At 42.9% G+C, this 23,259-nt stretch overlaps 1 protein-coding gene across 1 annotated transcript; it reads left to right on the top strand.

The window, feature by feature from the left end:
• Positions 1–11,369: 11,369 nt before the first annotated feature.
• Positions 11,370–20,163, top strand: CBLN4 (cerebellin 4 precursor). Its single transcript, XM_032142708.2, has 3 exons — positions 11,370–13,009; positions 16,030–16,146; positions 18,107–20,163. Exons 1-3 carry the CDS (start codon positions 12,707–12,709, stop codon positions 18,302–18,304), a joined length of 618 nt encoding a protein of 205 aa, XP_031998599.1. The 5' UTR covers positions 11,370–12,706; the 3' UTR covers positions 18,305–20,163.
• Positions 20,164–23,259: the final 3,096 nt, after the last annotated feature.

Genomic DNA, 23,259 nt, shown 5'->3' on the forward strand with positions numbered 1-23,259 from the left:
CTAATTCCACAGAAATCATAGTCTATTTTTGGTAGATATTGTCAGATTCTTCCTATGTTAGTGGGGAGGTAGAAGCGGAATCAGGCTTGAGAATAAAACAAAACAAAATAAAACAAAACAAAAAACAGAGCCCTGTCTGAAGAAGGGTACCACAGAGGTACAAATAAAGATATGCAGTGAAGATGGACAATACTTTCTGGCCACCAGCATCAGAAGCCCTTTCTATGTTTGGGGAATTACGCATCTTATGAGTCTTGGTGAAAGGAGGAATGACCTTCCATTTTATCAGCTGAAAATATCAGGAACACACTTTTCAAACCCTGTCTTGCAGCTATCACTTAGATATAGGTCTCACTGATGGGATATACCATCCTAAGACTTTGACTTGTGAGGTTGTGACATGAAGCAAGGCCTGTGGTTAGGAGAAAGCAAGGCATCATAAATTGAAGCAGGAAAACCAGGAGATGATTTGGGTACTTCCCTGAGACAGAGGCACTATCTGAGGCTGGAGATTTGGCATGATTCCAAATATTTTGATTGGCTGGGTGGGTTTGACCAGGACGGTATGGGCAATTTTGGTAGTTTGCTATTAACATACAGTGTTTCCCATTCAGACCATCCTAGCACCCAACAATTTTCTATTAAAGCTTTAAGGTGTCTGATGTGGTTTGGCTGTGTCCCCACCCAAATCTCGTCTTGAATTGTAGCGCTCATAATCCCTACATGTTGTGGGAGGGACCTGGTGGGAAGTCATTGAATTGTGGGGGTGGGTCTTTCCCATGCTGTTCTTATGATAGTGAATAAGTCTAATGAGATCTGATGGTTTTATAAAGGGCAGTTCCCCTGCAAACACTCTCTTGCCTGCCGCCATGTAAGATGTGCCTTTGCTCCTCTTTTGCCTTCCACCATGATTGTGAAGCCTTCCCAGCCATGTGTAACTGTGAGTCCATTAAACCTCTTTTTCTTTATAAATTACCCAGTCTTGGGTATTTCTTCATAGCAGTATGAAAATAGATTAATACAGTATCTGAGTTATTGTAAAATGTAGAGCTCAGGCCAGGCGCGGTGGCTTATGCCTGTAATCACAGCACTTTGGGAGGCCAAGGCAGATGGATCACTTGAGGTCAGGAGTTTGAGACCAGCCTGGCCAACATGGTGAAACCCCGTCTCTACTAAAAATACAAAAATTAGCTGGGCATGTTGGTGCATGCCTGTAGTCCCAGCACCTCGGGAGGCGAGGCAGGAGGATGGCTTGAACCTGGGAGGCAGAGGTTGCAGTGAACTGAGATCATGCCACTGCACTCCAACTTGGGTGACAGAGTGAGATTCTGTCTCAAAAAAAAAATAGCTTAAATGAGACCTAGAAAAGTCCCAACAAAGAAATCTCTCTGTTACAGGTCTCCTGAAATGCTCTTTAAAAGTAAAACCAAGTCCTAAAGAGGTGGCAAACTGGCAGTCCTAGAGCTATATGTAGCCCAAAATCATGTTCAAGGTAGCCCACAAAAATTTTTGAATTAGTTGCTGACATCTAAAAGTTGGCAAACAATCTGAATTTATTTTCCTATTGAAAAGCCAAGTATCTGGCATTACCGGATTCACACTGTTCACAGTGTAACAGCAGCCACCTGCTGAAGGTGAGGCAGAGATGCTTGCTCCATCTTTTCACAGTTGTCTTCTACTAGTGTCTCCTGTTTGGCCTCATTATCCATCTGGACTCTTATTTGCAAGCAGCAAAAGTCGACTGACAAATTTCAGTAGAAAGGGAATTTATTTAAGTGTGTTCTGTGGTTCAAGAGTATCTTAGAGGATTGGAGAACTGGGTTGCGGTGAAGCAGACAGGAATGACACCCCAGCTCCTGCTGCAGCACCGGGATCACCAAGATGGATGGTTCTGCTGCATAGCACAGTCTTCACAGCCTGCTGCACCCACATCACTCACCTTGGATACTAGATGCTGGTGCCTGTCCCAGACCATGAAACCTGCTGCCACCTTCCCTAGCAAGGTTTCTGTGAGGTTTCTGCCACCTCTCAGGCCTCTAAGTCAACCTCTAGGGTGGATGTGTCCAATTTGCAGAGCTTGGGTCGTGTGCTTGTCCTCTTATAGCAAGAGAAGCTGGAAAATGAGTATCTGGTACTTGATGCTTCTTTAGTGAGAGATGGGCTCTGCCTAATGAGGAGGAAGAATCTGCAGACGTAGGAAGGAGTTTCTGACATTGGATGACCAAAAGGATAGCAGATGCCCACCACAGTCCCCAAAGGCATTTGAGTTTGCTATGTTCACCCAGTTCATACTAAGTCCTAATTAAATATCAGTTGGAGTGTAAAACTGGGAACTTTAGGGAAAAAAATAGGAAGGAGGTAGAAAAGAAGAAGAAAAGCAGAGGAATCATGGAAAGGTGAAAAAGAAAAAGAATAAAAGTAAAATAAAAGCAATAAAGAGGAGCAATGCCGAATTTTTCTGGTCTTAAAAACCATTAGCTCTAAAACATAGTCCATCTCTCTCCTCAATTATTTTGATTTTCTTCTCTATTTGGCCTTATGAAGACTACAAACCCATACAAAGCCCTATAAAATTCATTTTGTGTGTGTGTGGTAAGGGAATATTGGATCCAGCCCAGAAGGGCTTCAGCTCAGTCAATTGCCAAACACCAGCTGCGTAAGTGATGATTTGGTCCATCCAAGAGGTAGTTATTTAGCCAACAGACAGATGGCCAAGAAAGTCAAGTTACTTGGTGCATTGTGTGTCATTCAGGAGGCTCTTGGCCAGCTGAAATAACTGGAAGCCCATGGATTCCGAAGCCATGGCCCACCCTATTAGGCTTGCTTCCGGAATACCCCCGTTCCCCACTTAGCAGTAAAGGACAAAGCAGGGCAGCTTTTGCTTCATGGAGCCTACAACCTAGCAAAGAGGAGCTACTCTGCTAACCCCAGTGTTAGAAAAGAAAGTGGCTGAGCTGGTAGCTTGGCCAAAGCTAAGATACTCATAACCCAGTGTGAGGAATGTGAAAACAAGGAACAGCTGTGATAATGGGCATCCAGGGAAAGGAAGGGCTACTTACAGCACTTTTTCCAGAAGTGCATTAAATTTCCAAGTAAAGAAGGATGGTTATTATGCATCATAAATAATTAGTGAAAATTAGAGAAAACGTAAGCGAATTTTTGAGACTATCTAGTTATAATTGGAAATACACTCGAAAAAGGTAGCCAAAGTTAGAGTCTATGTGGCATCACTGTATTCACCACTTCAACAAACACTTAATATACCAGTACCATGTGTCAGGGACTAGCCTGGGCAACCTCTGCCCTCATGGAGCTTATTATTGGCTAGGAAGATTCTTTTAGTCAAATAAGAAAAATAAATGCAACATCTCAACGCTGGTAACCACTAGGAATGAAAGGCACATAAAACCATGAGAAGATCATAGGAGAATTTAACCACTTATCATCAAATTATAATCTCATTACATTTAATATATCAAATCTAATTATAATCTAATTACATTTAGTATGTTAATTATTTTAATATGTGTACATCTGAGTGTAATAAAAACATATATTCCCCCACCTTGGCTTATGGTCAATAGCCTTTTTTAAAAATTTTGTGATACGAATCCTGTCTTCTTCCTCTGAACTTTGTCACTTGCACATTATTGACATTAATTCTTCTTGGAATACACTCAGCTTCTCCTCTGAATTTGGTGTCATCAACTACAAAATAATGAGTTCTGAGCATTCTAGGAGCTCCTTGCATTTTTGTTTCAACTTTTCTCTTACAGTCTAGGGAACGACCTTTGGATATAAGACAGATGTCCAGCTATGAAGTCTAACCCTGTTTGTTGGCAGCAGCTTTTCAGATGCTGTATTTCCTTATCTGTAAAATGGTGGCAACAAGATCTACCTCTCACTTGAGTGGTGGGAATTCAGTGGGAGAAATTATCAGCAATTGAGGTTACCCCAAACAAAACAAAACAAAACAAATGTAGTTGCATTGCATTCCAGGGTTAGATTCTAAAATTAGTACGCAAGGAAAAAATTTCCTAGAGTCAAACTTACCTTGAAAATCCTTTTGAAGTTCTCACCATGGTGTCTGGTACACCAGCTCGCAGAGAGCTCACCACAGCCAGTTTTCCTTTCAGTGTCAAAACAGATTGCTGTTTCTTCAGCTGAACATCAGATTAAGTGGTTGGTTTGTTTTAGTGGTCGTGTTGTAGGAAAATACTTCCCTTTAAATACTGGAATGACACACAACAGCACAAGCTGCTCATATCTGAGAGGCAGCAGGAATGGAGGCTATCACAGCAGCAACAGCAGATCCGCACTTCCCATCTCACGCTTACAAAGGACAGATGTTCACTGAGGGCCCTGGCGAGGAGAGTTGCCTATTGGACTGAAGCTGTTTTTCTCTCTTCCCACAAACCACACGCTGCTAGAGTCAGGAAAGTTAGAAGTGTCTAGGACTCTCCATAGTTGGCATACTAGCTCCTAAGATGCCCGTGTTGACTCCTGGATATTTAACAACTGCTGTGTTATTCTCTGGTGTCTACCTGGCTTTCTAGATTCCTGTTTCTGTGGTGACTGTTTCTGACCAGCTGTTCTTGACTTTCTGTATAATTTCCACTTTGAAGAATCCATCTATTTCCACTCAATGCTTCTTTCAGATGAGACATAATGATTGAGAGTTTGGGAAGAAAGAAATAAAAATAAAATTAAACCTGTTGTACATCCCCTGTAGGGAGCTCACAAACATGCCTGGTGTCTTAGCTTCATTCAAGAGATTTAGCTCTGCATAATGATAAGCATTGATCTATTGACAGTGGCTGGCCCTGCAAACTCAAGTTCGATTATTTTCTGGGCATCTGAACCTGGATTGGCTCTCACACCTGGGCACACTTCATTTTCCCCTATTATAATATCTATGAGGTTAAGTTGGGCCATTGCATGACAATAGTTAATGGGCCTTGGCTTAGCATGTGGTGGTTTGACACCTTTAGCCATTAGTAGAGTCTACAGATTAATGATAATAATTGCTACCCTTAATCGAGCCTTTCCTGTGTGCCAGGTGCAGAGCTAAATGCTCTGCCCACATTTCCCCACTCAGTTCTCACAAGAAGCTATGGACTGAATACGATTTTCATGATTGCAATTTTCTTGGATGAAGGAAGGTTTGCAACTTGCTGTATGGTCATAAAGCTAGTAGGAGGTACAGCTGACTCTAAACACCCTGCTTTTAACCATAGAACTAAAAAACCCAAATGCAAATGGCCTCTTGTGGCATTACACCAATGGCCTCTACAAAGTCAAACACCATCTGCTTCAGATTTACCTGGGTGCTGGTTAAGTAAACCTTCCCAGTTCATGGGCAGAGCCATTATCTCAGGGTAAGGCCAGAGAGTCTATTTTGGAAAGAAGCCTCCCAGCTGATTCTTACAAGTAGGAGTCATTGGTTTGGACCCCACATTTAGACCCTTCTTATCTATGCGACATAAATACAAGTGGCCAGGCACATGTCATACACACAGCACTGAGCTATGGCTTTCCTGGATGCTAACATACTATATAGAGAAAGCCAAGTTGAATAAAATGTAGCCAGAAATTTTGACAGTATGCATCAGTGTTACTAGTTGCAATGGAATTTTTTTTCTTAAATGTATACTGTGAGGCTTTCTATATCAGAGCATGTTTCCAAACTTGGAGTAAGTGATTTTTGGAGTTGGATCAATATAACAAAAAAGGGAGATTGCTGTTCAATCAATGCCACTTTTTAAACTTTAATTAAGAGTAAATTATGGAGAAAAAGTGTGAATGTGATAGATCACTATTGGATGATCTACTCAGAAACCCTTTCTTTTTTAAAAAATATTTTAAATGTGGGCCGGGCATGGTGGCTCACACCTGTAATTGCAGCACTTTGGGAGGCCAAGGCAGGTGGATCACAAGGTCAGGAGATTGAGACCATCCTGGCTAACACAGTGAAACCCTGTCTCTACTAAAAACACAAAAAAATTAGCCCGGCGTGGTGGCAGGCACCTGTAGTCCAGCTACCCAGGAGGCTGAGGCAGGAGAATGGCGTGAACCCAGGAGGCGGAGCTTGCAGTGAGCTGAGATGGTGCCACTGCACTCCAGCCTGGATGACAGAGCAAGACTCCATCTCAACAAAAAAAATTTTAAATGTGAATCACAATGTAATACACAATTGCTGTGAGCATATATATAATAAGGAAACATCTGAAATACAATTAATAGTGTTTCCTTCTATTCCATTCCTTTAAATTTTACAAGTTGTTGCCAACTTTTCATATTTTTTCTCTGTGTATTGAAACACACACATATCTGTACACACTTGCAGGGAATTAACTTGGAATCACACAACACAAATTAGTCTGCCTCTTGCTCTTCTTCCCCTTGCCACATATTGCTTATACTACCTTTCTAGGGTTTTTCCTTTTCCCATGCCCCGCCCCAATTTTCTACACATTTCATTGCTGGGAAATCATTCGTGTGTACAGCATGATTCTATTTCTACAGCCAAGTTGATTGGTTCGGGATTGGGCAGCTGAACCCAGATGGCCGCAACGCATCTCTTCTCGGGGATTTGGGGTGGGGGCAAAGACAGAGAGACAGAAGGAGAGAGAGAGAGATGGGGGGGAGAGAGAGAGAGGGAGGGGGGAGAGAGAGAGAAAGAGAGAGATGGGCAGAGAGAGAGACAGGGAAGAGAGAGAGAGAGAAAGGGAGAGAGAGAGGGAGGAGGGGAGGGAGAGAGAGACAGAGAGAGAGAGAGAGAGAGAGAAAGAATGAGAATTTTTCCGGTTCTCTCCAAGGTTTTACTACAGTCTCAAGGTTCAACTCAACACATTTCAAGATGTGGCCCTTTCCACAAAACCTTTTCTCACTGGGCTTCCATTCTTAGTAACTAAGGCGGACTTGATGTTTAAGGCCCCCAACATTTCCGAAATAATTTTACTTTTCCTGTCATACTTAGATCATAGTGATTAAATGTTACATTGTTTCCCTTATGAGAAATAAAAGCAATGATGTTACTTTATTCAGTAAACTTTATTTATGCATACCTACTCTCTGCTAAATTCTGTGCTCCCAAAGAGTTAATGGTTCAGGGAAAACACAACAAATAAATCAACTAAAACCATTGTGATAAATATAATGACTGGAACATGCTCAGGGTATCATGGGAAGCCAAAACGGGGCATCAAAATGTGTCTGCAGCAGTGACCAAGAAGTCTCACTGCTCACTAATGTCTTAGACATGTACCTTATTTGCCAGTGGGGTGAGTGGAATAAACTATCTAGAGAAACTGTCCCAAATAATTTTCAAATTCTAAAACCAATTGAAAAGTATTTTTTACAGCATCCATCTATTTTTTCCCACAATACCATCTTCATACAACAAGTCTGTCATTTGGCTGTCTCTAGAAGGAGCTATGAAGATTCACTCAACATGACTCTGGAACTTTCCAGACTACATAAGTTCTCACATATTGGTTGTTCATGGAGACTTTTTCTTCTTCTTCTTTTTATTATACTTTAAGTTTTAGGGTACATGTGCACAACGTGCAGGTTTGTCACATATGTATACATGTGCCATGTTGGTGTGCTACACCCATTAACTCGTCATTTAACATTAGGTATATCTCCTAATGCTATCCCTCCCCCCTCCCCCCACCCCACAACAGGCCCCAGTGTGTGATGTTCCCCTTCCTTTATCCATGTGTTCTCATTGTTCAATTCCCACCTGTGAGTGAGAACATGCAGTGTTTGGTTTTCTGTCCTTGCGATAGTTTGCTGAGAATGATGGTTTCCAGCTTCATCCATGTCCCTACAAAGGACATAAACTCATCATTTTTTATGGCTGCATAGTATTCCATGGTGTATATGTGCCACATTTTCTTAATCCAGTCTATCATTGTTGGACATTTGGGTTGGTTCCAAGTCTTTACAATTGTGAATAGTGCCATAATAAACATACGTGTGCATGTGTCTTTATAGCAGCATGTTTTATAATGCTTTGGGTATACACCCAGTAATGGGATGGCTGGGTCTTATGGTATTTCTAGTTCTAGATCCCTGAGGAATCACCACATTGACTTCCACAATAGTTGAACTAGTTTACAGTCCCACCAAGACTTTTTCTTCTTAAGTTACTTACTCTCCCTCAAAAAAGATCATTTGCTTGGGCTGATAACTATCATTATAAAGAGCAAACGGTAATTAAGCAACTCAGTGGACCTTTGTCTGGGTATGATGCAAGCCTCACTGCTCTCTGTCTCTCTTGATTTTCCATCTTATGCACGACTGACCTGCGGCTGTCTCTGCTACATGATGCATGGAGTCTGCTTTCATTCAACCACAGTGAGGCCCTTAGAGCTGAATACCTTGTGTGTGTCTGTCTTTGCCTTCTCAGAAACATTTTCTTCACAATCAGAAAATAGCTCATAGATCCTTACTGTCTTGGAACTTGGTTTCTCTAAAGGATGGCTGGACAAGCAGTCATTGAATTTACTGACCTCAGAAGTATTGCTTTCCTATGCAAGGATAGTTTAGATTCTAATTTACTTTAAAGTTAAGCCCAGCTGCAGAGAACTGAAATGCATTTCTGCATCATTTCTAAAGGTCTAGCAGAAAAAAATCCTAGGCATCAAATACAATATGGGAATCTCAGAAAGGGAAAATATTTGGGTCACAGCTAGGTCTTCTAATAGCATATTTTCAAGTGGAAAAATACGAGAAAAAGAAAAAGAAAAAAGAAACAGATCTATGTTGTGGTTGGAGAGAAACTTGATCTTGTTTCTTTTCTCCTGGGGATGCTGGGGCTGAAGTAGGGGGTGAGGAACAGGTGATGCCTCCTTTCCCAAAATGTTGGAAAAGAATTTCCTACAGGCAGGAGATTGGATTTGTTAGTCTTTTGGCAAGAGATCCATAGCCTTTTGTGGTATGGTTTCTGGGACAATGTTCTAATGAGGATTTTGGATGACAGGGAGCAGTATGTTACTAAAACTAGCTCAAGGGAATTGGGTTTTTATTTCAAAGACATAGGAGGATACCGAGAAACCCAAGGTTAGGAGAAAATGTTTCTGGAACTCTTGTAAGCAAGAGTTCAGAACTGGCGATTGACTATTCACTCCCTCTACTTCTCAGAAGTGCTTATGCTCCAGAATTGGCTTCTTTCTACAAGTGTGGCCAGTCCTCTGGTTTATTCCAATACCTCTTCTGCTTCAGCCTGCAGATGACTCCTCCTACATGGCCACGTCAGTTTGGGAGACTACAAACCTTGTCTCTGCAACATTCAGTGCTTACTGGAAGCTATCTCGATGTCTCATTAAGATTGCAGAGAGAAAATCTGGCAGCCCCAAGTCATCTGGCCAAGTTGGGCCATACAAGTCTTGGACTTCTGGTATCAAATGCATTGACGGTCCTAGAACTCAGGGGCTATCGTGTTTAATCAACTGTTGTGGGAAAAAGAGTCAGGACCCTCTGACTCACAATATAACATAACTTCTCTTAGCAGGGGTCCACAGAAAACGCTGTGTTCCTCATCTTCAGAACACTTTGAAGAGCAGAACATCCTTTAGTAAGGAACCAAGACCCTTATCCCCCATTATTGAGGAGGTTTGAATTTAAATTTTATGGAGAGAGACTCATTTAAAGCAGTTTATACTATGAGTGATAATTACCTTCTATCAGGAAGCATTCAGTCATTTCTCAATTATTGAGTCTTTACTATGGTCACTATGCAGATTTGGGGACTAAAAATGAATATTTTTGGTGAGAGAAGGAATAGATTTCTTCAAATCTCAATTCTTGCTGGCAGGAAGTGCCTGGAGAAGAAAAGGATGTAGAGAGAATATATTGGAATTGGTGAGGAAGCTAGCTTATTTTCTATTTAACAATTCAACAGAGTGGTGTTGTTTTTTTTTTTTTTGGTCAAACTTCTCCCAGCCTGAAATCGAACAAACAAAGTTCTAGTTATTGAACAGCTGTCCCAGACAAGCAAGGCAGGGTGCTTACCCCTACAGGAAATAAAAGGAACTAACTTCAACTCAGCACCCACGCTCAAAAGATTGCATCAAATGAGAAGAAATTGCTGCTGTTAACCAGGCAGACATCCCTAAAAGCTAGAAGAGAGTTACAAAGTGCAGAGAGGGATCAGGTGAAGACTGTGCTGGGCTTAGGGTGGGGCATCAAAGCTGGGTAAATGGTGGCCATCTTCAGAAGGCACTAGTTCACCTTGTTTGATTGTAGCTTAGATAGGTAACATTCAACATTTTAACAAATAGCATGGCACTAGCACCTGCCAGTCAGAACTGACACTGGCCTGTAGTCTCAGCTACTGGGGAGGCTGAGGTAGTAGAATCGCTTGAGCCCAGTAGTTTTGAATCTAGCCTGGGCAATATAGCAAGACCACCTCCCACCACAAATAAAATAAAATCATAAAGTCAAAACACCTGATACTGGCCCCACTGGAGCAGAATCTGAAGGCCCCTGTGGCACGAAGTATTAACACTTTAGTTGAGAGATTATAGGGAGGTGAGGGTCAGGGGATTCCTCGTAGTGTCTACAATTTTAACAGTTGGAGCTGGTGCTTATAGCTCAATGCCCGGCCCTTCTGAAGGAAGGGAAAAAGGCTGGAGACGAGGTTCACCTTGTATTGTGGAGGGCTGGAATGCTACGCTCATGAGGGCGTCCTTCACTCAGGAAGGAATGGGAGCCGTCCATCCCAAGGACCTCCCTCAATAAACATCCCTTCCATTCATAACTAGCCAATGCAATTTTAGGAGCTCCGAATGCCTGGAGGGGATACTGTTTTGATTAAAGATACCATAGGGTGTGTGCCCTCTGGCAGCTGGAAGTCTAGAAGAAATTGGGGAAGGGGCGCCATGACTCCACAGCATCACGGAATTGGAAAGCTGGCGGGGTTGGGGTGGGGAGGACCTTAGTTAACGCCGCGCCCCCCTCTCAGAGAGGGTTAGTGACTGGGCCAAGTTCACGCAGCCGGGTCCAGACAGAGACAAACCTCCCTTCCCCGTGGTAGCTGCAGAAGAGGAGGGGAACTCCTGCAAATCAGAGGCCAAGATGGCAGTGGAGTGGCACAGGGGGCGGGAGGTGCATCCAAAGGGGAGAAAAATGCTGTATTCCTAGGAGTGGGGTTGGCTTTTTTTTTTTTTATTGTTGTTGGCACGGTTTCGGGGGACTTATTCTTGCTGAGTTAACTCCCTCTCTCACTCTTTTTTTTTGGCCATGCCTGGGGAGGATTCGCGGTGTGGGGGGAAGGCGCGCCCCTGCGGCTTCTGAGTCTCATCTTCCCGGAGCGGAAGGAAGGAATCAGGCACCTCCTCCCAGCCGCCCCCACGGGCTCTGGTCCGCCCCGAGGCTTCCCTGAGCTCGCCAGGCCCCAGGGCAGTGTGGGGCGGGCTCCCGGCCAGGCGCGGTCGGGACGCCCGCCGGTCCCCAGGTTCGGGGCAGCGCGCAGCGCGGATCCGCGGCGGCTCATCTGTCTTCGCGACCCGGCCTGGCAGCGCCGCGCTCCGCTCGGAGGGCACTCGGCGGCAGAGTCCCGCGCTGGGGAGGGGCGAGGGAACTCGCCGCCCCCTCTGCGGACTCAGATCGAGCAGGAGAGAGCGGGCGCCGAGCTGGGGCCAGCACAGGGCCGTGGGCTCCTCTCTGGGCACACATCCTTTACGCCACGCGTTTTCAGGGGCTGAGGGGCCTCGAACCTTGCCAATAGGCAGTGCTGTGCACCCCGCTTGCTTTGGGGTGCGTTAAACGTCAGGAGAGAGCTGCTCAGATGGGGTCACCAGACGCCTTCTCCCCCTTTTCCCGGAGCCCGCGGGTTGCGCGATAAGCCAGCCCCAGGCGGACGCTGTGCTGCTATAAATAGAGCGCGTGTGCCCGCTTCGCGCTCTCCGGGCTGCGCGAGGAACGAGAAAGTTGTGCGCAGGGACTGGGGGCGGGAGGCCAGGCAGGAGAGGACCCCGCCGGACCAGCCGCCCTGCACGCTGCGCCTGGCGCCGTGGACCTGATCCTGCGAATCTGCGCTTTCGGTGCGAGGGACCCGGCTAGCCGCTGCCTCCCTCCCTACCACTGGGTGACACCAGGTTTGGGGGAATTTTTGACCAAGTGAAAGTGGGAGTCGCTGGCGTCCTGGCCATGAACACAGCCTCGCGTTCTTCTCAGCCTAGGAAGGACCTTCTGCCTCTGTAACTCGTCCCTGCCGCAAGCCAGACAGGACTGGCACCCGCGCCGCTGGGCATCCGCCACCCTTGTGGCTTCTCTTTGAGTCCCCTCTTTTTGTTCCTGCTCCGTGGTTTACCTGGTGGTGCTTGAGTTTGGGGTGAGAATTTATTATTATTATTTTTTGCTTTGAGGTGTGAATGTGAAGGTTTGATGACTTTTAGATGTCTAGGAACAAGAGTGGGTGCAGGGGCCCCAGGCAGGGCTGATTCTTGGGCGGAGGAGGGTAGGGTAAAGGGTTCTGCATGAGCTCCTTAAAGGACAAAGGTAACAGAGCCAGCGAGAGAGCTCGAGGGGAGACTTTGACTTCAAGCCACAGAATTGGTGGAAGTGCGCGCGCCGCCGCCGCCGCCGTCGCTCCTGCAGCGCTGTCGACCTAGCCGCTAGCATCTTCCCGAGCACCGGGATCCCGGGGTAGGAGGTGACGCGGGCGAGCACCAGCGCCAGCCGGTTGCGGCTGCCCATGCCGCTCACCATGGGCTCCGGGCGCCGGGCGCTGTCCGCGGTGCCGGCCGTGCTGCTGGTCCTCACGCTGCCGGGGCTGCCCGTCTGGGCACAGAACGACACGGAGCCCATCGTGCTGGAGGGCAAGTGTCTGGTGGTGTGCGACTCGAACCCGGCCACGGACTCCAAGGGCTCCTCTTCCTCCCCGCTGGGGATATCGGTCCGGGCGGCCAACTCCAAGGTCGCCTTCTCGGCGGTGCGGAGCACCAATCACGAGCCATCCGAGATGAGCAACAAGACGCGCATCATTTACTTCGATCAGGTCAGACCCGGGGGGGACGCGAGCACCTAGGGGGCGGGCGGTCTCCAGGCACCTCAGCACGAGGCTGCCTGCCCAGGCTAAGCTGGTCCGATTGGGAAATGGGGAACCATGTAAAGCACTCGCCTTCCCAAATATGCCTGGGTCTGAAACTTCTACCGTCTCTCTTCCTATCCCTCTCACCAGCCCCGGCTCCCATCCCTTCCGGGCCCCTAAAAGAGGCTGCTGCGGCGGCGGGGTAGAGGCTTGGGAGCCCAGAGCCGGGCAGCGAGAGCTCAGGGCAAGTTTCGAGCAACAGGTCGACGGGAGCCGAAGGGCACCTGGTCCCTGGACGTCGTGATCTCTTGGCCAGATCTTGGTCCCCTGGCTCAGACTCCTCTGCGGGTGCCGCTGAGGCTGCTCCCTGGGTTCCTTTGCGGAACAGGATAAATGTTTGATTTGTTTCTCCCAGGTAGAGAAGCTTCTCTCCAAAGAGAGCCCCGGGCTTCCACACTCTGCAGAGATCGGGCAGGTGGCCGCGGAGGGCGGGGGCAGAGCCGGGGGTCAGATCTCGCCTGCAGGTTCCACTGTTCGCGTACCAGGCGCCGCTGCCACTGCCGCTGCCTCGGAGTAGGCAGCAAGCCCTTCTCTGGTACTTAGAGAAAAGTTGCGGAGGAGGGGAGGAAAAGGAATTTGGCAACTGCGCTGAGCTCCCGCAGGAAAGCGCTTGGGAGCCGGTTCTCCCTTCCCGGGCTCCTGTCCTTTCAGAGAATTGCAAATAGCTGGGGAAAGACAGACTTTGAGGTTGATGAGAGTAGGGGAATAACTGACGGAAGTTGTAGCTGCAGTTTAGCGACCTGGTGCTCCGTGTTTGGCGTGATGAGAAACCCCAGGATATCAGCTTACCTTTAGCAAGGGGTCTTAAGGGAGAAAACAGTCCTCAGAGTTTTAATTTCAGCCCCAACAGTATCCAGAGTCTTTTTAAATTCCAAATTCACAGTTCACAGTTGTATGCAAAGCTACAATGTGCAGGGGGCACAGGTTAAGTGGTGTTGCAGGATGTGCCAGGGAAAGCACGAGGTGACATCTGTATTCCTTGCTTAATTTTTCCTAACTAATGCACTCTCCAGCTGGCCAAAGACAGAGAATGCCCCTCTAGGGGCTTAGTATTTGATAGCCATAATTTTTAAAGAATTAAGAAGCCCCATTTGGGGTTTTGGTGCAGTATTTTCCATCTTGATGGAAATAAAGTCTAGCACCTCCCCTAGTTTGTATTTCAACGCTTTAATTAAATGTTGGAATACTGTGGGCATTGCACTATCCTCTATACAGGGTGTTCTTTTTAATTACCTTTCCATCAATTAGAAGAGGAAAAGGGTTTGTTCTTCTGTTCAGTGAGCACTGCATCTTAGAGACAAGAAGACACATTTGGTTATAAATCTCGGTGTACCTGGATGTTCCAATTACAGTGTAGAGTCAACATCCAGTTTTATATGTAGCCAACACTGATCAGCTATTTTCATTATTGCTAATGAATTATGCTACTTGTATCTGAATCAGGAAGTCACCACTAAGCACCTCAAATTATTTTAATTGTGCTTGAAAAATTTCTTTGTAAAGCCTCTGTTGGGGATTATTGCACAGCTGGTGACTTGTTGAAAGACCATCTATCATCATCGGGTTACAAAAAAAACTGATGCTTACTTGGAAGAAGATGAAATCTCAGAATGAAATTACACACGTACATGTGTTTTAAGTTAGGTGTTGAGCCTGATACATCTGCTTGACTGTCACTACATTCTGGTATGTTGCCCAGAGATAATAGTACATTTTTAGGGAATTATGCAAGAGGCTTGTAAGTGTGTTAATATTGGCAAGAATGCAGTGTTTGAAAGAGATAGTAGCAGATTGCCGTTGATATATGAGAAGTATATCTTTTTAGAGACCTCTTATTATTTTTGAATGCTACTTACAGGCTTATTTCTTGGAGAGAAATGGAAGAAACCCTGGTTATTTTAACATTCATCCTCCATCCCAATCCCTCTTTCTCATAGAAAGAGACTTACCCATGTGACATTGCAAATTTAGCTTAAGAGGCCACTTATTAAAATTTAGAGTTAATTTTATAACCAATAGAACTAGGCTGAATATTTTGGAATACAAAATGCATTGTTGCTTTCTTGGGAAATAGTATCTAATTTCACTTTTGAACCTTGAACTTCAAATAAAGAGCAGGTGATTGATAGGACGTTAATGGACAGCCCTGGGAGGAACAGGGAAAGCCACCTATTTCATAGTTTATCCTTCTTTATGCTCTCCTCTTTGGCAGCCCCCCAAGGGCTGACTCATTGCCACATTATTATAATTAAGGCCTAGCTGACACAGGAATGAAAAAAAATGGTAACAGATCTTAGGAGAGGGGTGGTGGTGGCTCAGAGAAGGGTCAGGCATTCAGATCACTTTGTGCACCAACTGTTCAGTGTCAAGGATTATGTCACATGGTGGAGGGGGTACCCATGCCTCTGTGGTTTGTCCAGGGATGCTGCGGAGAGCTCACAGATGCTGATTGGCTGGCTTGGAAACGTCACCTCTGGACATTGCAAAGGCTTGTAGAAGGTGGGAATGTAAACACATAGCAGGTGCCTTTTATCCGACTCTCAAGGTAAAGCTAATATTTATAAGCCCTCAAATGTTAGCTCGATGTTTCCAGAGCCATTGGGCCTTGCTGGAAATTGAGACATGAATACAAAGCAGTTACTTTATTTATTCTTGTATCATTTAAAAGACAGAAGAACCTTCCAATATTCAAGTCAATTTTCCAAATCAGTTAAGAGGAAAGATATAGAACTAGATGTTTTATTTTCTATGATTTCTTAAGCTGTTTGCCAAGAATGAATGAATGAACAAAAGAAAAAAGGAAAGAAAGAGGAAGGAAGGAAGGAAGGAGGGAAAGGAGGAGAGGAAGAGAGTGAGAGGAAGAAAATTCATTTTAGTTACAGAAGAAAATATAATAACTTATTTTTATTTATTATTTTTATTTGTAGATCCTGGTGAATGTGGGTAATTTTTTCACATTGGAGTCTGTCTTTGTAGCACCAAGGAAAGGAATTTACAGTTTCAGTTTTCACGTGATTAAAGTCTACCAGAGCCAAACTATCCAGGTGTGTGTTTTGACCCCTTCCATCCATACTCCCAACCAACTGTGCTTATCTTTAGTGGGTTATGTATTTAAGTATTTATCCAAAGTTGTGTTTCCACGATAGAAATAAACAGCCATCTTTATCGTTTATTTTAAAACACTTAATTTCTAATTTTTTTCCTTTTTAACATCCATTAAGATGTGACAAAAAGCATATAGAAAAATAGACAATTGAAGTTATTACCTTAATAACAATCATTTTTAAAAAATCCATGGTTTAGTAAAAATTCAGTGACACAAATCTCTTTGTAAGATCATGCTTTCATTTAATGCATGTACAAAAATTACTTGAACTCATAAGAAAAATACTTGTACGACTAGTAGAGCTTTACAAGTGCATACTAAATAGATAAAACACATTTGCTATTTTTTAAAATTATGAGATACAGCTAATCAGTAAGAATAAGTCTATGAAGGAGTAACTGTTCAAAATACATTGTTAAAAAAGGGTGCTATATGCGTATGCTTGAGTTTATCCTCAGTTACTCTGATACTAATGAATTCTTACCAACTGCCGTTCCAGTTAATATATTTTGTGTTCTGCTTTCTAAGACAATGAGCTTGACCTTACACTCAAAAGCAACAGTGGAGCTAGTTCCAACAATATTCCAGTATGCTAATACTAAATGACACAAATACATGTGCATGGAATTCTAGGATAACCTTTTATTTTATGCTCAGTATTTATCTTATACATTATGTCAATATGAATGATAGATTACACACTTATCTATTAATACTTTTACATGTCCTAGTAAATGGATAAATGGATCAGCCTCAGGTTTCATTTATTCCATATGACTTTTAACCTAAAAAAAATCTAGAAAACAAGCTTACTTCCATGGAAAAGGTTTTCCCAACCTCCAATATTTAGAAAAGTATGCAATGCTTGACGCAGTGTAATCAAAATTGTAGAACAGAAAATACTTAATACAGTTTTGAGCTGATTCTAATTATCACTAAAATCTCTAAAATCTAAATCTAAAATCACTAAAATCACTAAAATCAGTGATAGTGGTGATTATTATTTTTTATTTTTTGTTTTTTCTCTGAGATAGGGTCTCACTCTTTCACCCAGGCTGGAATGCAGTGGCACAACCGTAGCTCACTTCAACCTCAAACCCCTGAGTTCAAGCGAACCTCCTGCCTCAGCCTTTTGAGAAGCTAGGACTATAGGTACATGTGACCAACTGGGCTAATTTTTAAATTTGTTGTTTTGTTTGTTTTAGAGATGAGGTCCTGCTATGTTGCCCAGGCTGGTCTTGAACTCCTAGCTTCAAGTGATCCTCCTGCCTTGGCCTCCCAAAATGTTGTAATTACAGGCATGAGCCACTATGCCTGGCCTGATGATTGTTTTTAATGCTTGTTTCCTATCAGGGAAAATAGAAAAAGAAATAAACACACACAGACACACATATACACACACTTCATTATTTCAATTGATTTTCAGTAGTATGCATGTTACAGCTGCACAAAAACTCGCAAGGATGTTGGTAGGATTGGGTTGTATCTGGGTTTCTTAGGTTAGTGGGCAGAGGGTCTCTTTTACGAATGTACTGGGAAGCCACAAACCTGCTTTATTTCCAAAAGATTATTGTTGGGTGGAAGAGGTAAGTGAAGCAGTAAGCTTCATTTATGTGCTGAAGGGAAGCTAGTTTTCACATGGCTAGGTTGCTCTCCATAGATGCTATACTTTTGTAGGAATTTAAGGAAATTCCAATGAGAAAAAAAAATTTTAAAAATCAGTTCAGCAGACATGCAAATATGGCCCCCACAACTGGCTAATTTGAAAGGAAGGGAATATATTTCCTGAACATCAGGTATTTTACTGGGTCTGTCATCTTAGACATTATTTATTCTCCCCAGTAGATGTTTTGACTTTAAAGAGAACTTTTCAATTATTATTATTTTTCTTCTTCTAGGTTAACTTGATGTTAAATGGAAAACCAGTAATATCTGCCTTTGCGGGGGACAAAGATGTTACTCGTGAAGCTGCCACGAATGGTGTCCTACTCTACCTAGATAAAGAGGATAAGGTTTACCTAAAACTGGAGAAAGGTAATTTGGTTGGAGGCTGGCAGTATTCCACGTTTTCTGGCTTTCTGGTGTTCCCCCTATAGGATTCAATTTCTCCGTAATGTTTATCCAGGTGAGGGATGACCCACTCCTGAGTTATTGGAAGATCACTTTTTCATCATTGGATTGATGTCTTTTATTGGTTTCTCATGGGTGGATATGGATTCTAAGGATTCTAGGCCTGTCTGAACCAATACAAAATTTCACAGATTATTTGTGTGTGTCTGTTTCAGTATATTTGGATTGGGACTCTAAGCAGATAATACCTATGCTTAAATGTAACAGTCAAAAGCTGTCTGCAAGATTTATTCTGAATTTCATTTCCCGGGATTACTGAATTCGTTACAGATGTGGAATTTTATTTGTTTAGTTTTAAAAGACTGGCAATCGGGTCTAAGCATTAGAAAACTCTAAAGTTCTGACTTCAATCAACGGTTAGTGCGATACTGCCAAAGAACTGTATGCTGTGTTAATATATTGATTATATTTGTTTTCATTCCTTTGGAATTAGTTTGTTTGGTTCTTGTAAAAAACTTGGATTTTTTTTTTCAGCAACTGGTATTATGTTGTCTTTTAAAATAAGGTAATGAATGGCTTGCCCACAAATTTACCTTGACTAGGATATCATCAACATGACTTCTCTGAAAAAAAAAAGAATGCTTCATAGTTGTATTTTAATTGTATATGTGAAAGAGTCATATTTTCCAAATTATATTTTCTAAGAAGAAGAATAGATCATAAATCTGACGAGGAAAAAGTTGCTTACCCGAAATCTAAGTGCTCAATCCCTGAGCCTCGGCAAAACAGCTCCCCTCCGAGGGAAATCTTATACTTTACTGCTCAACTTTAATTAAAATGATTAATAATAACCACTTTATTAGAAACCTAAGGTTTTTTTTTCCGTAGACATGACCACTTTATTAACTGGTGGTGGGATGCTGTTGTTTCTAATTATACCTATTTTTCAAGCCTTCTGTTGTATTTGAAGTATCATCTGGTTTTGCCTTAACTCTTTAAATTGTATATATTTATCTGTTTAGCTAATATTAAATTTAAATATCCCATATCTAAATTTAGTGCAATATCTTATTTTGTCTTTTGTATAGGTCATATGAATTCATAAAATTATTTATGTCTGTTATAGAATAAAGATTAATATATGTTAGTTGAATTGTTTTTTTCTGTTTTGGAAATATGTATTCTACATTATTTATTTCTTCTTACTTTGTCTCTTGCTAACCCTTTCTTCCTTCTTTGCTCCTTTTTTCTTTCTTCCTTCCTTCTTCCCTTCCTTTCATCCTTTCATTTCTTTTTTCCTGAAGTTTAAGAAAAGCTTTCTGAATTTGCAGGTAATGTCCTCTGAGCTGATATAGGAAATCTTTACTGTGTTTAATTTGTCCAAATGTAGGAATTTCAAGCTTGCCAAAAGGGAATCAATGAACTGAGTAAACTCTTCTTTCAGAAGGGCTGATTGTTAAAAAGTTAAGTTTAAAAGATCCCCTAAAATATCAGGAGGATGCTCAATGTGTGAATGAGTGGTGATGAGTTTAAAGACCAATATTTTCATACTGAAGACTCTGAGGAAAAGTTCTGCCCTTTTTTTCAACACTAAAAGACAGAGGATCGCAGGCCTCTTCTTAGGAGGAATTATTATTACACCTGCCTTGTTTGGAGATTTGGGCTCAATTTCCTGGTCTTTAGTCCATTAAAACAATTTTTGGGGGGTGGGGCAGGGGGCTTTTGTACTTAGTGGCAACAAGCTAGGTGTTACAGGGAGACACATGCAGGCATGTCTTCCAGGATAATTGTGTTAATTGCCAAGTCAAAATATTCATTCATCACCAGGAAGACTCCTCTTTCTCTGAAAAAAATTATCTGCAGATGCTGGCAATGGATCCCCAATGTTTTGCTTGGCAAGTTGTCTTCTGCTGGCTTCCTGTCAAAAACCTTTTCTCCTGTGTGATTTTATAACGTAAAAAAAAGTATCGTGCAGAGAGACTCAATAAAAGGGGCATTTTCTAAATGTGAGTGGAATTCTCTTTAAATGGACCTGCTCTAACATAGACTTCTACCGGGTTCTCTGGGTGCAGAATTTGTATGTATGCATTGCAACAGGTGAATCCTACTTGAATAAATACAGTTGGCCCTCCATGTCCACAGGTTCTGCATCTGAGATTCAACCAGCTGAATATCAAAAATATTTGGGGAACAAAACAAAACAATAATATAACAGTAAAAATAGTACAAATAAAAACCAACATAGTATAACAACTATTTACACAGCAGTACATTGTATTAGGCATTATAAGTAATCTAGAGATGATTTAAAGTGTAATTTATGTAGATCATATATGCACATAATACTATGCCATTTTATATAAGGGACTTAAGTATCTGCAGATTTTGGTGACCTCAGGGGGTTCTGGAATGAATTCCCCATAAGTACCAAGGGATGACTGTAGACTATCAGTCACTGTTTTGGCAAAATGCCCAAAAGTATTGAAATTACCAATAGAAACCTATGATGAGAGAGAGAAAGTTAGGTGATTATCAAAATAGATCAATAGAGAAATGTTTTCATAAACATGATTGTGGCCGTCCTTTGGGGCTTGCCCTTTTTTGATTGATTTTTTTTTCTGAACATAAAAGAAAATTGGCAAAGGGCTTGACTCTGATTTCTAAGCTTTAGTGCACATATTTTTAAACACAAAAGCCATTTGAAACTTTCAAGGAACTCCATTTGAAAAGGCACTGGGGCCGTGGCTATAAAATGTGGAAGGAAACCTGCCTTAGTATGTCCCAGGTGGAGAGATGAAGTGAGAATGAGACCCTGAGATACACACTCTAAGCTGATTCTAGAAAGTAAGAGCCACCACTGACCATAGTGGTTGGAAAAGATAAGACTGAGGGAGAGAATAAAAGCTACAAGGGCCGGGCGCGGTGGCTCACGCCTGTAATCCCAGCACTTTGGGAGGCCGAGGCAGGCGGATCATGGGGTCAGGAGATCGAGACCATCCTGGCTAACATGGTGAAACCCCGTCTCTACTAAAAATACAAAAAATTAGCCAGGCGTGGTGGCGGGCGCCTGTAGTCCCAGCAACTCGGGAGGCTGATGCAGGAGAATGGCGTGAACCCGGGAGGCGGAGCTTGCAGTGAGCCGAGATCCCACCACTGCACTCCAGCCTGGGTGACAGAGCGAGACTCCGTCTCAGAAAAAGAAAAAAAAAAGCTACAAGGCACAGAAGGATTTGGCCAGGAAGCATGGATTTTGGACAGACATAAGATGGAATCCTGCAATATTTATTTGCCAGCTCTGTGACCTTGGGCAGGTTCCTTCATCTCTCTGAGCTTTAGTTACTTCATTTGTAAACAGCAGGTAGTTGGTTGTTACCATGAAATAAGACATGTGAAGGGCACACAGTAGGAGCTCAACTAAGGGCCTACTGTGATTACTAAAATTTAGAGGTCTCATATGGGCCAAGCAGGAAATAGACCTGCAGGAAGGCATTAAGATTGGCACGAGGAAAGGAAGAAAATTAAGTTTGAGTAGGATACATTAAAGAGAAGGAGGCAGTGGTGTCAGAAGTATTTCCAGAAATGGAGCCAGATGCTCCCTGCGTATTCTATGACTCGAAAGTAGTTTTCAGGAATCGCTGGGTCCACAAAAATGCTAATTGAACACAGTATTTGCATTGGCCCTATCTGCATTTGTCAATGCCAGCACCATCCTTTCCTTAGATGGTCCCTACCTCCTTTGACTCTTCCTTGATCTATTGATCAACAAATGCAAGCAATTGTCTGTAGCAAGCAGTTTCTTCCTGACAGAAGCTCATGAAAACAAAACTGAAGGAAATAAAGAGCTTGTACATAGGATATCACTGATTCTAATAGCTTTCCAGAGGCTTTCTATGATCCCAGATTCTATTAGACCCTGATTATCTAATTAAATTTGTGTTTTACTTTCTTCTTCTTTTTTTTTTTCTTTTTGACTTAAGGTTGTTTCCCCTTCCTTTCTGGATAGTTGGATAGCTGCATGTTTTCATTTTTCATTTTGCTGCTGCTGCTTCTTCTTATTCTTTCTTCTTCTTCTTCTTCTTCTTCTTCTTCTTCTTCTTCTTCTTCTTCTTCTTCTTCTTCCTTCTTCTTCCTTCTTCTATTTCTTCTTCTCTTCTTCTTCTCCTTCTTCTTCTTCTTCTTCTTCTTCTTCTCCTTCTCCTTCTCCTTCTCCTTCTCCTTCTCCTTCTCCTTCTCCTTCTTCTTCTTCTTCTTCTTCTTCTTCTTCTTCTTTTTTAAGGCAGGTTCTTGCTGTATTGCCTAGGCTGGAGTGAATATGGCTCACTGCAGCCTTGACCTCCTGGGCTCAAGAGATCCTCCTGCCTCAGCCTCACAAGTAGCTGGGACCACAGGGGCACACCAGTACACCCAGCTAATTTTTCTTTTTTTTTCAAGATCAGGGTTTTGGTGTGTTGTCCAGGCCAGCCTTGAAGTCCTGGGCTCAAGTGATCCTCCCATGTTGGCCTCCCAAAGTGCTGGGATTATATGCATATTTTCTTTCAGCCTCTACTTTTTAGCAAGTTACTATTTAAATCTTGATATAAACATCTTCAGGTAACATCAATGAAATTATCCTTATTAGTGTGTCATGCACTTTGCAAGGTACAGAGTTTATGGAAGTGGCGACATCTCTTTTTTCCGGATCTCCCTAAATATCAAAGCAAAACTTGAATCTTCATGAGGAGCAACAGACGTTTAAATGTATGGTTTCACCTCACTTCTGATGGAAGGCACTAGGCTTTATCAATTCATCTTTACTATTTAAGCCACCTGTCCATTGGGTATAGCAAGGTCCCCAAATTGGTTGATCTAATGATGTAAGAAGTAATGAAAACAGAGAAGGGTGAAAACATAATAGCTGTTCCCATTCAGAGTTGTGGCACTCACAACATCGAACTCTTGTCCTAAATGGTTTCCTTTGATAGACAGGAGGTTGAGATTTAAG

Source organism: Hylobates moloch, unplaced genomic scaffold (assembly GCF_009828535.3).
Source record: "Hylobates moloch isolate HMO894 unplaced genomic scaffold, HMol_V3 SCAFFOLD_21, whole genome shotgun sequence".
Lineage (NCBI taxonomy): Eukaryota > Metazoa > Chordata > Mammalia > Primates > Hylobatidae > Hylobates > Hylobates moloch.

Coding starts and splice junctions, on each gene's coding strand:
- CBLN4 (XM_032142708.2), top strand. CDS start 12,707: ATGCCGCTCACCATGGGCTCCGGGCGCCGGGCGCTGTCCGCGGTGCCG. Junction 13,010..16,029: donor GCATCATTTACTTCGATCAG/GTCAGACCCGGG, acceptor TTTTATTTGTAG/ATCCTGGTGAATGTGGGTAA. Junction 16,147..18,106: donor ACCAGAGCCAAACTATCCAG/GTGTGTGTTTTG, acceptor TTCTTCTTCTAG/GTTAACTTGATGTTAAATGG.